General features: G+C 50.6%; 6 protein-coding genes across 6 annotated transcripts; 2 read left to right on the forward strand and 4 right to left on the reverse strand.

The window, feature by feature from the left end:
* Positions 1–1,173: 1,173 nt before the first annotated feature.
* On the reverse strand, positions 1,174–1,676 carry BJY04DRAFT_219338 (uncharacterized protein; the record flags this gene model as incomplete). Its single annotated transcript, XM_073716564.1, has 2 exons — positions 1,174–1,512; positions 1,590–1,676. 2 exons carry the CDS (start codon positions 1,674–1,676, stop codon positions 1,174–1,176), a joined length of 426 nt encoding a protein of 141 aa, XP_073570156.1.
* Positions 1,677–4,138: 2,462 nt separating this feature from the next.
* BJY04DRAFT_191648 (DUF1993 domain-containing protein) lies at positions 4,139–5,182 on the forward strand. Its single transcript, XM_073711668.1, has one exon. It carries the CDS (start codon positions 4,320–4,322, stop codon positions 4,833–4,835), a length of 516 nt encoding a protein of 171 aa, XP_073570157.1. The 5' UTR covers positions 4,139–4,319; the 3' UTR covers positions 4,836–5,182.
* Positions 5,183–5,222: 40 nt separating this feature from the next.
* Positions 5,223–6,632, reverse strand: BJY04DRAFT_80403 (SGNH/GDSL hydrolase family protein). The gene is made up of 3 exons (XM_073721108.1): positions 5,917–6,632; positions 5,718–5,857; positions 5,223–5,660 (listed from the first exon to the last, which is right to left on the reverse strand). The coding sequence occupies exons 1-3, from the start codon at positions 6,330–6,332 to the stop codon at positions 5,332–5,334; spliced, it is 885 nt and encodes a 294-aa protein (XP_073570158.1). The 5' UTR covers positions 6,333–6,632; the 3' UTR covers positions 5,223–5,331.
* A 301-nt stretch (positions 6,633–6,933) lies between these two features.
* Positions 6,934–7,717, reverse strand: BJY04DRAFT_219341 (putative urea hydro-lyase/cyanamide hydratase; the record flags this gene model as incomplete). Its single annotated transcript, XM_073716565.1, has 2 exons — positions 6,934–7,133; positions 7,189–7,717. 2 exons carry the CDS (start codon positions 7,715–7,717, stop codon positions 6,934–6,936), a joined length of 729 nt encoding a protein of 242 aa, XP_073570159.1.
* An 808-nt stretch (positions 7,718–8,525) lies between these two features.
* Positions 8,526–11,082, reverse strand: BJY04DRAFT_219342 (uncharacterized protein; the record flags this gene model as incomplete). Its single annotated transcript, XM_073716566.1, has 5 exons — positions 8,526–8,657; positions 8,708–9,502; positions 9,549–10,194; positions 10,275–10,680; positions 10,740–11,082. The coding sequence occupies 5 exons, from the start codon at positions 11,080–11,082 to the stop codon at positions 8,526–8,528; spliced, it is 2,322 nt and encodes a 773-aa protein (XP_073570160.1).
* Positions 11,083–12,763: 1,681 nt separating this feature from the next.
* BJY04DRAFT_219343 (uncharacterized protein) lies at positions 12,764–14,305 on the forward strand (the record flags this gene model as incomplete). Its single annotated transcript, XM_073716567.1, has 7 exons — positions 12,764–12,896; positions 12,970–13,189; positions 13,241–13,540; positions 13,586–13,633; positions 13,682–13,780; positions 13,835–14,182; positions 14,230–14,305. The coding sequence occupies 7 exons, from the start codon at positions 12,764–12,766 to the stop codon at positions 14,303–14,305; spliced, it is 1,224 nt and encodes a 407-aa protein (XP_073570161.1).
* Between the last annotated feature and the right edge of the window lie 72 nt (positions 14,306–14,377).

The following is a 14,377-nucleotide window of genomic DNA, read 5'->3' on the forward strand; positions in this document are numbered from 1 at the left end:
TTGATTAGTTATTCAGTTGGAGTTTGGGCTGGGTGGATGGTTACGGACATCGCGGGGTTCAGAGGAGTTGGTGGTTTGGTTCAGATGGGGGAGGGAGGTGCCGAGTTGGATGAAGAGGGCGAGGGAGGCGAGGAGATGGAGGAGGTTCATGGTGTCGAATTAGTTGGTCGTTTGGTGTGTTCTGGCGGAAGAAGTTATGTTTGGTTCTTTGCTGTGTCTGTCTGGAGGTATCGGGGGCTTTCATGTCTATATAGTTCAAGGAGCGAGGTACATCCGGAGTAGACGGGGATACGGGGATCTACAGTCTTTGTTATGGAACGGTTGGCGGTTGGTTTGGATGTCATGTGGCGCCTCCCTACCGATACTTGGCTGCATGTCTAACCGTGGGCTTTCTTTGCCTCTTTGAAGATGGCTGGTTATTTTTAAAACGCTTGTTGCTGTATCACTTGGGCAGTGCCCTACCCCTACCGACTTTCTTTGAAAAGGAGATCGGACTTGCTGGCTGGAGGTAAAATCTCCAACAACAAACCTATGCCTACTCTACCTTCATTGGCCATCTTAGAACAATATTAAGGGCAGGAACATTCTTCTGCACACCGCTGCCTTACTTGTTTATTGATGTGGCTCAGTGACATTGACCCGCGGAGTTCAATACCCCGAGGTCCGATCTAGGGGTGCTTGAAATAGAATTCTGTAAGTGTGGGCCTTATGTATTGCTCATACGAGGGAGGTAGAGCCGAGGTCTTTGTAATCCCTCACGAGACATGCAGCTTGGCAGGAATCATCGCAAGGTAGTATCGAAAACAGGGTAAACAGTTCCTAATGGCGGGGCCCTCTGCATACCATCTCATACCTTGATTGAGATTGATAGTCCGCCTACTCTTGTTTCCATTCACGGCAAAGGCAGGTGTGCGTATTGCAGGGCCGGCATGGTTTACCTTTACATCTTTCTAGTATCCTTGTTAGACCATAGAGTACAAAGTCAGACCTACAGATGACGGTGAATTATTATACAGTGCAGAGAACACCTGGGTACGTGACCGTTGACACCACGTTTGGTTAAATGAGTAGCTAAGCTATGGATCCTGCCAAGTCAAATCCAAATTACATATCGGCCCCCTCCCCCGGAAGAGCTCCAGTCCAGTACACCACGCAGCCACACCCGTGTAGTCCTCAAGGCCCACCCACCAATCCCCAATTGTTCCACCTCTTGAGACAGGTAAACCTATCAATATTCTGACAGTTCTTAACGATATGTGTATCCTTGGCAAAGTACGACCGCTGCCAGATTGCACACCGATCAAAATAGCTGACGCCTTCATCTGTCAGGCCGCGGGCCACCGAGAAGTCCAACTGTTCATGCGCTTGCAACGGCCGGTCAATCTTGAAACTCATGCCGGTTTGATCCTTGATCTCGTAGGAGTCCAGCCCATCCTGGTTGAATTCTAGCCACGTAGGACTGCCTCCGCAGTCGGGAACTTTGGATATCCATATTCTGAAGGTAATGAGCGGCTAGTAACGAGAAGTAGTGTTAGTGACTGCAATCACGGTGGAATAGCACGGGAGAGGGTTTGGAGAAGGGTGGGTACCGGGCGGCGGGGTTCAATCTCATGAGGAAGACATGTTCCGAGTTGGATCAACAGGGCGAGACATGCTAATACACGAAGCATCGTCATGGTACCTGGCTTTATGGATTGGGTGGCTTTGCGGGGGAATGAAGGTGAAGCTGTGTTATTACTCCCCCAGGCGGGTCCAGTAGTAATTATAGGGCATGTAGAAGACTTTTCCGTTCGACGAAAACAGGTGCCTTGACACCGGATTAGCTCAGATGCAGTCTATAGTCGATCAGTCAGTTTCACAGCATCTGTTGACTGGATAGGCGCGAACACTCTTTGTTACAGTGGCCGCATGTGTCATTTTCTACCTATTCTGTGCTACCGGAGATTTCTTTCAACCGGGCTCGACATCCCTGGGGCTCGATCAGCCGAACGGGCTTTTTGCCCTTGGAAATATCGAACACAATATTTGATGGTTGAGAGCTAATCCCTATGATTCAAAGAACATTTAGGGATGTGAGAATCACCGCCACTTCAGATTGAATGAGAGGAGCTATGCTATTGAGCAGGTCAGATAGGAACCACCCCTCCCATTAGCACTGGCTAACATCCAGTCCGATCCTCCAAGCAAACATTACTATACTAATATTCAACCACGATCCACCAATCCCCAATTGTTCCAAACCTCGAAACAAGTGAACCGCTCAATGCTCTGACACTCCGTGATGTGTGTATCGCCAGCAAAAAACGAACGCTGCCAGACCGCACACCGATCGAGATAGCTCACGCCTTCATCCGTGAGGCCCCGCGCGATGGAGAAATCTAGTTGCTCCCAAGGTAGCAGCCGGCGATTCGTCTTGAAGCTCAGCCCAATTTTTCTATCGTCCTTCCATCTACCGTCGAACACCATCACGTGGAGCGTGTCGCAACAGCAGTTGGGGCCAGTTGAAATCTGGACTTCGAGGGGCGTGAACTATCAGGAACGGTGGGTGTCAGTGCTTGGGGGGTATGGGGTCCGAGCTGAGGTGGGTGAAGGATGGATACGCACTTGGCGGGGATTAAGCTCATGCTCGTGAGGAAGGCATGCTCCAGGATGCAATTAGCAAGGCGAGGCCTGCTAGCACTCGAAGCACCAACATACTGAGAAGTTTTCTGGCTGTGAGGAGGTTGGTCTTTGCATGAACCTGCGAGGAAAAGAGCCTCTGCTGTCATTCTTTCCAGCAGGATGAATGCAAGGTTTAGGTGTTGTAGTTATGATATGGCTCGACAAAGGTGTGTGGTCAGTGCCCAAGCAAGTTATCGAACCCTCGTTGTTCCAGATGCCGCATGCGTCATGTGGTACTTATCCTGTGCTACACAGCACTCTTTGAACTTGAACTAGTATTCTCATGCTGCCGATGTTCGCTTACGGGCTTTCAGCTTTTGGTGACATCCAGGAAAGCTATGTCCGAATGTTGACAGCGACTACATAGCAACACGGGAGTGGTTCTACAGAATCACTTCATAGAACACCTCCTGGATAATATTATCGCTTCTGAATAATAATATGATTACCACAACTAGCATCCCCGCTCAAAAGTAGGTAGGCAGTGTAACCAATATCCCTGCTATCGCGGCACAGTGCCAAAGAGGTGAATAGTGCTAGTGCAGTATACTGTAGCCACACATACCAGATCTTTCATTTGACTTATCAGAAAGCAGTGGGTCGGAAGCCTGGGGTACCAGTCTCAACATAAGGTTGCTCCCTCTCACCAGAATTCCCTATCGTATTCGGCAGGTAATGCGTCGGGGCCCAATCATACCGAGCTTGCGATGACACCCTTCTATATACAGATGCCTGATTTCTAACTATGGTATACTACAATATTATCCATTCTATACAGAAGGATTTTTCAAGGTGGCAGACTGTGCTGGAACCGAATTCAGCACTATAAATCAGTCTATACAAGTACTTCGCCTACCTTGCCTGGTACGAACACGAGGCATCAGAAGGCAAACTTGGGATTTACCATAAGGATTACAATCTTTGGTGCATGGCATATACCAACAAGCTATATGCAATTGTTCGATCGTCGCTGCACGAGCATAAATGTTGCCCAGGACGGAATCAAACGTAGCTGAGCATTGGAATTTCTTTAACTTTAGCCCATCGCTGCGCTTCCGACGAGGGGACTTGCACATTTAATATGCCAGTAAACTCAGGCGTTCTAAAATGACGAGGTAGCGCTGCTCGTGCAATAGTGGAACGCAGAAACGGAACTCTTATGGCAGGTTTTTGTCCTCAGGTGCAGTTTAACTTCTTTACCCAGTGTAAGGGCTGAAAGTCGTCCATAATGCTAAGCCCTATATACCCCGTAGCTAGTAGCATAGCATTGAATGCCTTGGGGATTTAGTTGCTGCAAACCAGTACGAACCAACCAATCTAATGCTAGGGTCGTATTCTTTTTGCTCCTGGCTGACCCCTCTTGATTTCTAATTCCTGATTACAAATATCACTTGCAAGGCGTACAAGGCTCACGATATTTGACCGCCATTTCGAGCATAATATCATTGGACGGATCATCCGCATACGCTGTGCTATTCAAACTTTCGAAGGCAATGGAACACCATTAATAATCCACATAAGACCAAGTAAGCCCACAGCGGGTCCGGTCCGACGATCTGAGAGCAGATCAGGTACGTCTATAAAGCCACTCGCATAGCTCCATCAGCAAGCAAGCTATCCAAGCTCCAAATCGCGCCATCCTCAACCATAACTCCATCATGGCCAGCAACGTCCAAACCCTCACCCGCGGCCTCCGCGCCCTCAAAACCATCCTCCAAAAGGCCGAATCCCACGCCATCTCCACCAACATCCCGCCTACCGACCTGGTAACCGCCCGCCTCGTCCCGGATATGCTCCCGCTGCATTTCCAGGTCTTTACCGTCACAAACAGTGCAGTTAAGGCTGTCGCACGCGGGACATTCACCGACCCCCCGGCGCAAAAAGATACAGATCGGTCGTTTGAAGAATTCTACGCCCGGATTGAGGAGACCCTTGCGTCAGTTCAAGGTGTCGATGTAGCTGTCTTGGACGCGAATAAGGAGAAAGTCATCAAAGTGCCCATGGGGCCGAGGGAGGTGGAGTTTACGGTGGAGAATTATGTGAATGCGTTTACGGTCCCGACCTTCTTCTTTCATCTTGTCACAGCGTATGATATTCTCAGGGCCAAGGGGGTGCCGTTGGGCAAGTTGGATTATCTGGGTGGGTTCTTGCAGGGTGATACCCCGAGCGTTTAGGGGTCGGTTAGCTATGGAGAGAGTTGTTTGTGCCTAGTTACCACTTTTAAAACTTCATTTCGGTGGTTGTCTGTTTTTCAAGATCGACTATGTCTTGTACAGCGTAATAAGGCCTCAATTTATCACAGTGCTCTACAAATAATAAAGATGGCGCGGAGTCGTATCCGGTCGGAGGTATTGCGAAGGGTAGCTGCCGAACTCATCACACTGAAATGCATCAGCTAGACCTTCGGGCCGCGCAAAAGAACTCAAAGCTGTCTATTATAGTGTTTAGGCTGTTCTTTCTATCGATAGGAACGCCTCGTTCTGGGGGACAAGATTTAGAGGCGCGTCGGCGGGCCAGTAGCATGACTTGTTTTATAACTGCATACTCCCTATCTCAAGGAAGTGAGAGATCCAAGAAGGAAATCATTGATACTGAACCCTAAACATCGCGTTCAAGTACACACAAACAAAGACTATATACAAGAGAAAAAGCTGAATCCCTCGGCCCTACCTATGCCTCAACGAAAAACTCCCCCCAAACCCCCGCCACAGCCGCTGCAACAGCATCCTGAATCGCCAACCCAGGATGGTAATCATTAAACCAAAGACACGTAATCCCATCGCCATTCCAGCAATTTGCAGCGACCGGATCCGCATCAAGAAGATCATTGAACGCCGGGTGGGTATCGATGACCCGGATATCAGCGTCGGGATGCGCGACGGAAAGATCAGCTGCCTTCTCGGTCAACCGGCTGTTCCAGGTGCCGATTGCGGAGGAGAGCTGCTCGATTGTGTATTCGGGGTTTGAGCCTTGCGTTATGTAGGGCGAGCGGTGGGTTGCTACCGTCACGGTTAGCTACTTGTCTGGGGAGGGTATACATGAGGGAAGGGGCGTACGAGGGACTGTTAACAGGGCGAAGTTGCGAGCGCCGGCGACATAGACGATCTCGATTTGCTCGAAGAGTTGGTCGAGGATTTCGAGTTGGAGGGCGTCGGGGTTGGGTTGCCACCATGCTCCGGCGACGTCGTTGACGCCTCTATTATGTATCAGTGCCTAATCGAATAAGAGGATGGGACGACTGAGCGAGAGACGTACTGCCACACAGCGAAGAGCGTGTTATCCGCGGTCCACGGAGCAAAAGCAGGCGGAGGCGCCAGGTACTCGCTGAAGTCGGCGACCTGGTCGATAAGAGAGCGCACCTCTGGTGAATATGGGGGAACAAGTGTCGCGTTGACTGTCGCACCGCCGTAGGCAAGGTTATAGCTAAGCAATTGCGAGTTGTTGTAGACGGCAACTAGTTGAGAAATCCAGTTTGCGCCACCGGCTGAGGTCCAGCCTGGCCATGGTGGGTTGCCGAGAGAGTTGGCTGCGGAGGGCTTTTCGCCGGTAATGTCAAACCCTGTTGCTGTGTATGAGTCTCCGAAGCTGATCAGGTACTTGGTAGCAGGGTATGAGAAGTGCGGTACTGCGAGGGCTGATGAGGCTAGTAGGGCTGGGAGGAGGGACTTCATGGTGGCGGTGTCTACGACAAGCAGTTCAGTTGAAGCTGTCAAGCATAGGGTGAGATACTGAGGGTCAATGTTTCCTTTTCAAGGTAGAAATATGTGGTAAAATTACACGGGGATGATGGTGGCATCGTCGGAGATAGGCGACGCTCCGTGCCAAGTTGAGCAGCTTCTCCACGAAGAGTGATTCAAGCAATCATCCCGGGACTTAACACTTGGAGAAAATCGCGTCATGTCGAGATGGTAATACTGGGCGCTCCAATCAGGAATTGAAGGGTTGTATACCCGAGACAACCCCTGTTTGATGAACGGAGACTAGATCGTCCCAGTCAGGACCAAGACGGGAGACGGAGGGCTGGCCGTTCTGAGTGGGGAGATGAAGCAGCCACGTCGCTAGTTGGATATAGGCTAGAACAAATAGGGTACGGATGAAGAAGCTTGCTTTCCTGCAGAATAAATGCGGGGAATGAATCGCATGCTTAAGTATGGCAGTGGTGTTAGACGGATGGATGAGTGGAGTATGTTATTGCGCGATCAACTAGCCCTATAACTGACGACAGTTCACCACATACCTCGACAATATGCCATTAGCAGACATCTTGATCATTCATTCAAACTTGTTATACGGATTCTTGAGGATGTCCCCCTTGAAATCCCCCAAAGCAGTCGTATGCGCCCACGGCTTCAACTCAAGCTCTTTTGCGATCGTGCTAGAAAAGCACGAACTCCACTTCAAGCGTGGATAGTGCTCGATAACGTCCTTGACAGTGTCATCATGGACAAGTTGAGCGTTTCCACCGATGTTATCTACCGTGGTTAGCATTGGACCCTTCCATGCTCATCTAAGATGATGTTGACGTACCGAAAATAGTAGCAAGCTGAATCAACTGCCCGATAGCAGTAATAGTCCCAAGATCCCGAAGGTCCTGATGTCGGATGATTGCCTCGGCTACACTCTCCGCCTGGTCTTGCGTAGCGACTGCGTTTTCCTTCCCGGAGTCGTTCCTCAATACGTCCAGCGCTAGATACCCGCCGTAGAATTCAAAGCTCAACTTCGTAGCGTGAAGATTGTGGTCCGTCGTTCCGAGATCGTGGAACATGCACGTCAGAAACCAGGTCTCGTCGCTGAAGTTCCAGTCGGGGAAGAGGTAACGCTTGATGGCTAGGCCGTAGTGGTAGACGCGCATGCTGTGGTGGTAGGTTGGTTGCGGAAGATGTGATTGGGCATACTTCTGGATGCGCTGAGCAAGAGGGGTATCTGGGACTGGAGTTGACGAGACCGGGGTAGGGGCTGGAGCTTCCTTGGTGCTGAGGTTGGCTTGCTCGAAGACGGTCTGGACGTTGGCGGGGACGGCGGTCCAGCCGTGTTCAGTGACCGAGTTGGAGGACATGACTGAATGTACCTGCTATTACCTTTCTTAGACCGGCCCAAGAATGTCAATGCTGATAGCAAAGAGAAACCGATGATGGGATGATTTATATGTGATCGATCGGATCACGCGGGAGGGGCCGCGGACAACGCTGGGTCGATCTCACGTCATACTCGGTCAGCACCGCACGACAAATCGGAAAATAAAGTTGCTTATGGGAGCTTGATCTGAATAAACCTTGCCGAGTGGCCGATCCTGACTGAGAAGACTGTTCTAGACCATCTCTCTGGTGTGACTGGTAGGGATATCACTTCCTGCAGGGTGGTAAAATACCAACAAGATCCTAGTTTATAAGGAGACAAGTAATATCAATAGATGTATAGTAGGGCATCCTTCGGCCCCCGACAACCTGCATGGAACTGACTGGTGGATCTGAGATCTGAGGTGTGTCAGCGACTAGCCCTGGGTTATGTGCTTGTTGATTGACAGCTGACGATGGCTTTAAAAGAATACGCCATTTACGATCTAGTGCTACGTTAAAATATTACAGGAAGGGCAAGATCAATGAACAAGAAAGCCGCAAGAGCTAATGACCCCGTAGAGCATGATGGTGGTTGTGATGCCATGCCCCAGTCTCAAGAGGTTCATGACCGGACGGAGGAGAAGAGTGTCGTGTACCCAGCGGGAACAGACTTGTCAGGGACGCGTCGACAGAAGCCGTTGTTATCTCACTGGAAGTGGATAACTGTCCAAGGGCCATCCGACCCTTTTCACAGTTCAGCGAAGTACACTTGATTAAACCTAGGCTCCGATACAACTCCTCGGCCGTTTAACGACGAGACGAGTTACCCTCGTCAACAATAAGATCACCTGGGTCGAGTTCGAGTGGCACAGTCGGGATGTACTCGGAAGTAGGAAAGTCAGAGAGTATATCAAGTAATTTAGCAGTGTCCTCGAGTTCCTCGATCCATCTTTTAGAGGGGTCCTTCGGGGCCTGGTTAGGCCTGCCACGAGGGCACGCGGAGGAGCCTTTTTGTAGTCCTCGGGTCTATGGCCCTTGAGGATATTTGCGCCGTACCATGGATCATCCGTCATGAGGGCGAAGCCAGGGTCGTCGGTGATCATTGGGAGACACGGATTGTCGTCGAGCAAATCACCTCGGACATTGTCAAATTCCATAACGAGTGCGTTGAATGTATAGATTGTCGAGACAATCTCTGTATAGGTATTGCCTTGGATCGGACCACCTTGGGTCTTGGTTTCTTTCTTGGGCGGCTTGCACACGTCTTTCCACAGCGAACCCGCGCCCTGGTTCTCCGTTGCTGGAAGAAACCGCAAGTATTGTTGATAGAGGGATCCAGCAGACTCCACGAATACAATGGGTGGAAACTCGTCTCGATTGCAGTTATTCTCCCCATAGTTCTTGGGGATATCTGGCACCCATCTTAGCCACTCCTCGTGGTGCTGGCGATTCCACTGCCCCTGAATCCTCCGCCGGGGCAGCCTCTCGAGCGGACATTGGAGGGTACGGTAGTTGTTTCTGGATATGACGGAGCTGTAGTGGGCGCAGGCTTGGGTGTACCTGTTCCCATCGCAGATCGTGGTCTTTGGCTTATCGGTGACGGTGGTGATCTCGGTATGTTCTGTGACCGTGGCAGTGCAGACCTTGGCCGTAGCAGAGGTATATGCTTTGTTGTTAATGGGCACAAACTTGCCACGCCTGCCAAAGTGCCCTGGAACGATGTTCGGAACATAACGAGCCGCTGCTGTTAAGCTCACGAAAAGAATGATCGACCAGAAACACCGCTGGACGAATTCAGCATCGGGGTCCAAGGGAGGGTCAACCCTGGACCGTTGTACCACCGGTCCGAGTATTCCTTTGCCCCCCAGTCAATAGGCTATTTGCGTTGGTATGGGGGCAGAAGTAGTCCGTGCTGGCCATGATGTCTCGGCAGCAATAACTCGAAAAGTGCCCTGATTTACATCCAGTTTTTGCAAACCCGATGTGCGTATTTTGCCCAACCAGAACAGTGCCTGCAGGACATGTTTGCGAGCAGCCCTTGGGCTTGCCATACCACTGACAGCCATAGCCGATGATATCCGCTTGCACGCACAGGGCCCTGTTGTATCCATTACCACCACCATGACACCCGTCCCCACTGTATGCGCCGCGGTCAGCATCATAGACCTTGCCATGGCCATGCGTCCATGCGTTGTATCCAGCAGCACATCGTGGATTCGGGGAGCAATCTGACCAGTAAGAAAAAAGATTGACTGATTTTTGCGTGTTCATTGCGCGGATCTTCGACATGGCGAGTGCAGTATTGATGGAGACATCGTCTCCAAACTCTTTCAGACCTCCTGCGTTGAAGTTTAGAGTTGCTTCCTTCGAGGAATAGTCGTCTAGGTCCAATGCCCAAACCATTCGCCCACCCAGGCACTTTTCGTTGGCAAACTTCCTCTTCAACTCCAGAGTCTCGGTGTCATCGTACGATACCCTGCAGCTGGTGTGAATTGATTGAATCCACATTATCGCGGATGAACACTCACCATTGGTTGTTGTTCCAGACAAAAGTACTTGGTTGCTGTCTTCTTGTCCAGCACCGGGCTCAATTTATGCTCCGATATGATCTTCTGTATTTCGGCGTCCGATAGTATTCCTGAAGTGTCGGTGCACTCCCCAGGTTCGCCACCGGAGTGCTTGCCTTTGCGAAACGGACACCCCGGCATCGTACAGGATGGATTGGCCAGCGTGAATGAACGGCCATAGAATGCCTCTTCAAGGACCACCTTGCGTGGGTCGACCTTGCTTCGCCAGAGGAGATCCAGTCCGTCCTTGATTTCTGTGAGGTTTGTGTGTGGCTGGATCACCGACTTTGTCCAGCGGGAGTTGCCGTCCCAAGTGCCGTGGACATCGTAGCTCATGAAGTTGAACCAGTCAACATAGGGATTCATGTCTGCAACGTCAAACCCTTTCAGGTACCCTGGTAAATTCCAGGTGTGAGCAAATAGTAGGGGACTGGAGGATGATAGAAGCTCGTACAGTAAGATGATGGCAATGTCACAGTAACCCCATAACGTCTACCGCAGGCCGCCTTCAGCTCCTTCACGAAGGCAACCAGGTTAGCAGTATCGGCTGCGACACCTCCCCGGTCCTCCGCAGCAGGGTACTCCCAGTCGATATCAATTCCATCGAACCCATACGTTGACATGAAGCCAATTGCAGACTTGATAAATATGGCTCTACTGCGCGAGGCACTCACCATGTTTGAGAAGGATTCTCCTCCCGCGTCCCAGCCACCCACCGATATGGAGACACGCAGCCCGGGACTGTGTCGCTTGAGACCGGGGAACCTCGTATATAGCTCCTCATCATAGGTGTTCATGGTTGATATCCGATGGTCCGATCCTATCATTGCGAATGCGTAGTTCAGATGTGTCCATTCGCCAGTATCAATGTTCTCCGGCGCCCATGCGTTGCATTTGCGCTTATATGATCAGGTCTGGTAGTATCCGATGTTTCGACTGTCGCTGCTCGATCCCCCGCAAGACCTACCGTGGAATTGACAAGGTCAGTTATATCTACTACAGTAGTTTGGATCAGGCGTACTTATGGGTCACCTTCGCACAGCCTGCAATGCATCCGTCACCGCAGAAGCCATACTTCGAACAGCACACGTTCAGAGGGCAGTGATAGCTGTCAGCCTCGGCATATGCTGGTGATGGGGTCAGTAAAGATCAACGGCCAGGGGAAGGAGTGAGTTGCTCACGGCCGCACTCGGCCTTTGCGTCGCAGTTGCGAGTGCAGTTGCCCTTTCCGCAGAAGTCTGGTCCAGGTCCACAGAAGCCGCTCGTGCTACAGCAACCAACCTTGCAGGCCTTGGTCGAAGAACATCCTGCAGACGAGTCTGCATTAACGACATGCCATTGCTGCAAAGACGACAGAATTAGCACGATAACAAGAGTAGGGAGCAAGGAAGATTTTCGCATATTGCTGGATGGTCAGTTTGTTCACCCTTCTGATTGGAGATACACAAGAGCTCAACCCTGGGCTAGGGTGTTTAATCCAGCACATAAGGAAAGGGCAGTGACAATAGGGGGATAAGGCAATTGTCTGTTCCTAATAGTGCCCCAAACACCTTAAGATCTTCGATTTTGATAGCCGTCGGGTGGATCGGGAGCGTACTTTCAGCGGTTATCCTACCGTCGCAAGGTGCAGACTCCTGTCTTATCTGGCATTCTCATGACAACTCTCAACAAAGCCTGCGCAAGGTATCGCCGAGCATGCCCAAGGCCTACAACATGTTAACTTTCCGCTGGCAGTCTTTGATCGTTAGTCACTCCACCTTTCGTCGACCTAAAGCAAGTTCAGCAAGACCGTATACCTGAACCAAACTCACACATCGGCTCCGAGTGCGCAAGAAGGTTATTACTTTGTTAACCGCTAGGAGAAGTTAGGCTACCCCGGAACCAACTCAACGGTTACCACGACACGTTGCTGTGGAACATATCAAACGGTCGGAATCGTACCATCGACCGACCGACTCCGGCATATCCGAATTGGTATGTTACATGAGTTGCCGACAGTTGCTATCTTACCTTAGTACTACCTCTAGGGGTTTGGGATTACTCCCCTTGCGTCCCCTATTGGTGGACAAGGTAGGGACTGTCCGGCATGGCGTGAACGCTGGAACTGCCTTGGTCTACCTGTCAGAGATAAGCCATTAACTTGCTGGGAGGATCTGACGCGCAATCATGGCGCAAAACACGGATGTAGCATTTGGCTGGTGCCGTCGGGCGCCCCCCTATTCCCCTTTACAGCGCGGCCTACCTCTATTGGGGACTGAAGAGACAACCCTCATCAGATCTCATGAGCTGGAGCGATTGAAGGCTTGCTGAACTTTTGACTTGCACGTGGCATTTTCTCCCCTTGGCTAGATTGCAGGTTGTCGCTGCGAACACCGTTGCACCTCTCGCTGACCCTCAACAGTACTCTCTTTTGCTTCAACCAGCATCCGAGTCCCCCGCACGCTCGTCTTAGCCTTGGGGCGAGTTGCTCTCGCCACAATGCTTTACAATGGTGCTCAGAAGTCTGTTTTATCCTCGGACCTGACTGTGGCGTGCGATGCAGCGTTTAACACCACCATCGCTTGCCCTCGGAATGTTATTCAATACGTGACATACCCAATTCAGGCTGTTAGTAAGTTGAAATGGATCTTACCCGCCTGATCATGAGATCCATCTGCGTCACGTCCTGACTCATTCTCTTTCAGATTGGAACACGTCGTGGCTGGAGCAGCTGTGTACGCCTGGCTGCACTAGCTCTCTAGCTGATCTTTCTACTGCAATCTCCACGAGCTGCGAGGGGATCCTCGTCGTCGATAACCATAATTGGACGTTTACGGATTTCATGAGTCATTTCCGATACAAGCATGACTTGATCTGTCTTGCAGACGACGGCACGGGGGATTTCTGTCTTGACGTGGAGTCGAGGTGGGTGTATCCATAAAACATATTTGATGTTCGAATCCTAAGATACTCAAGGTGGAATATCACGGCGATGGTGTTAGCGAACCAGGCTACGTGGCCAACCTATACCAACAAGTGCTACTATGATATTTCGAACGGTCATTGGGGGTACCAGACTGATGTTGACGGAACATGTCTTGATCTATTTGACTTCTCTTTCGGTAACGCGAGCGATGAGGCTGGAGCAACCAACATGGCGGCGGCGGACTATTTTATCACAAAGTCCGATCCCATCGATGATGACAATTACGGTTGGTATGAACCGCTGGAGTTTGACGAATACCCTGTCGAGATTCAGTGCTCTTCGTGCTTCCTGTAAGTGCTTTCCTGTTCGTCATCCCTTTTTACTAATCTCTTTAGCAAGAAGTTTAATCACGGCCTGGAGAATACCTGGGGTGATGTTTGGGAGTAGGTTGGCAGCGTCAACGATCCAGTGCAGGCTAATAGGTTGAACAGTAATATCACTGCCCAGGTGTGGGCTAACATGCAGTTGAACTGCGGATGGGAGAATGCAACAATAAGTCCTGTGAACGACTATACGGTCGATGAGCAAGAGTCAGTCAAGCTCACCAGCTTCAATGATAACATACATACTGATTTATCGGCCAGCGACCTCTACATCCAACCTGACTTCATTCCAATAACCACTAACTGTCCTCAGACCCTTGACATTACGGGGCATTTGGAATTGAGCTGTCAGGCAGCGTCTGTATACTTTAACGTCTCCACAGCAGGCATTATGCACTTGAATGAGGGAATCAATTGCCGTAGGCTAGTCGACACAACACTCTGTGCACCACCGTCATGCCCAATTACCAAGGTTGAGATCGAAAGTAACAACATTCACGTTGTTCAGTGGGTCGCTGGTTATACTAACTTTAGCCTCACTCAATTCTTCACTTGGAACCCGTACATGGATGGTCCTTTGCTGGCCAATGGTGACTCAATCTGTTCAGGGTGAGCGATTGTTTATACAGACGGAATGACCTTAGCTGACAGCTTAGCCCCCCTGGCGGCGCCTACGTACCTCCGTTAGTGAGAGTGTCTGTTTCTACCAATCCAACCTCAACGTCTACATGAACACCGTCAACCCCAACCCCAAACTCTACGATGCCAGACAGATAGGTTATAACCATTTTAGCCAGTCGTCTG

The sequence above is a fragment of the Aspergillus karnatakaensis genome (genome assembly GCF_047715665.1).
Source record: "Aspergillus karnatakaensis strain CBS 102800 unplaced genomic scaffold BJY04scaffold_31, whole genome shotgun sequence".
Classification (NCBI taxonomy): domain Eukaryota; kingdom Fungi; phylum Ascomycota; class Eurotiomycetes; order Eurotiales; family Aspergillaceae; genus Aspergillus; species Aspergillus karnatakaensis.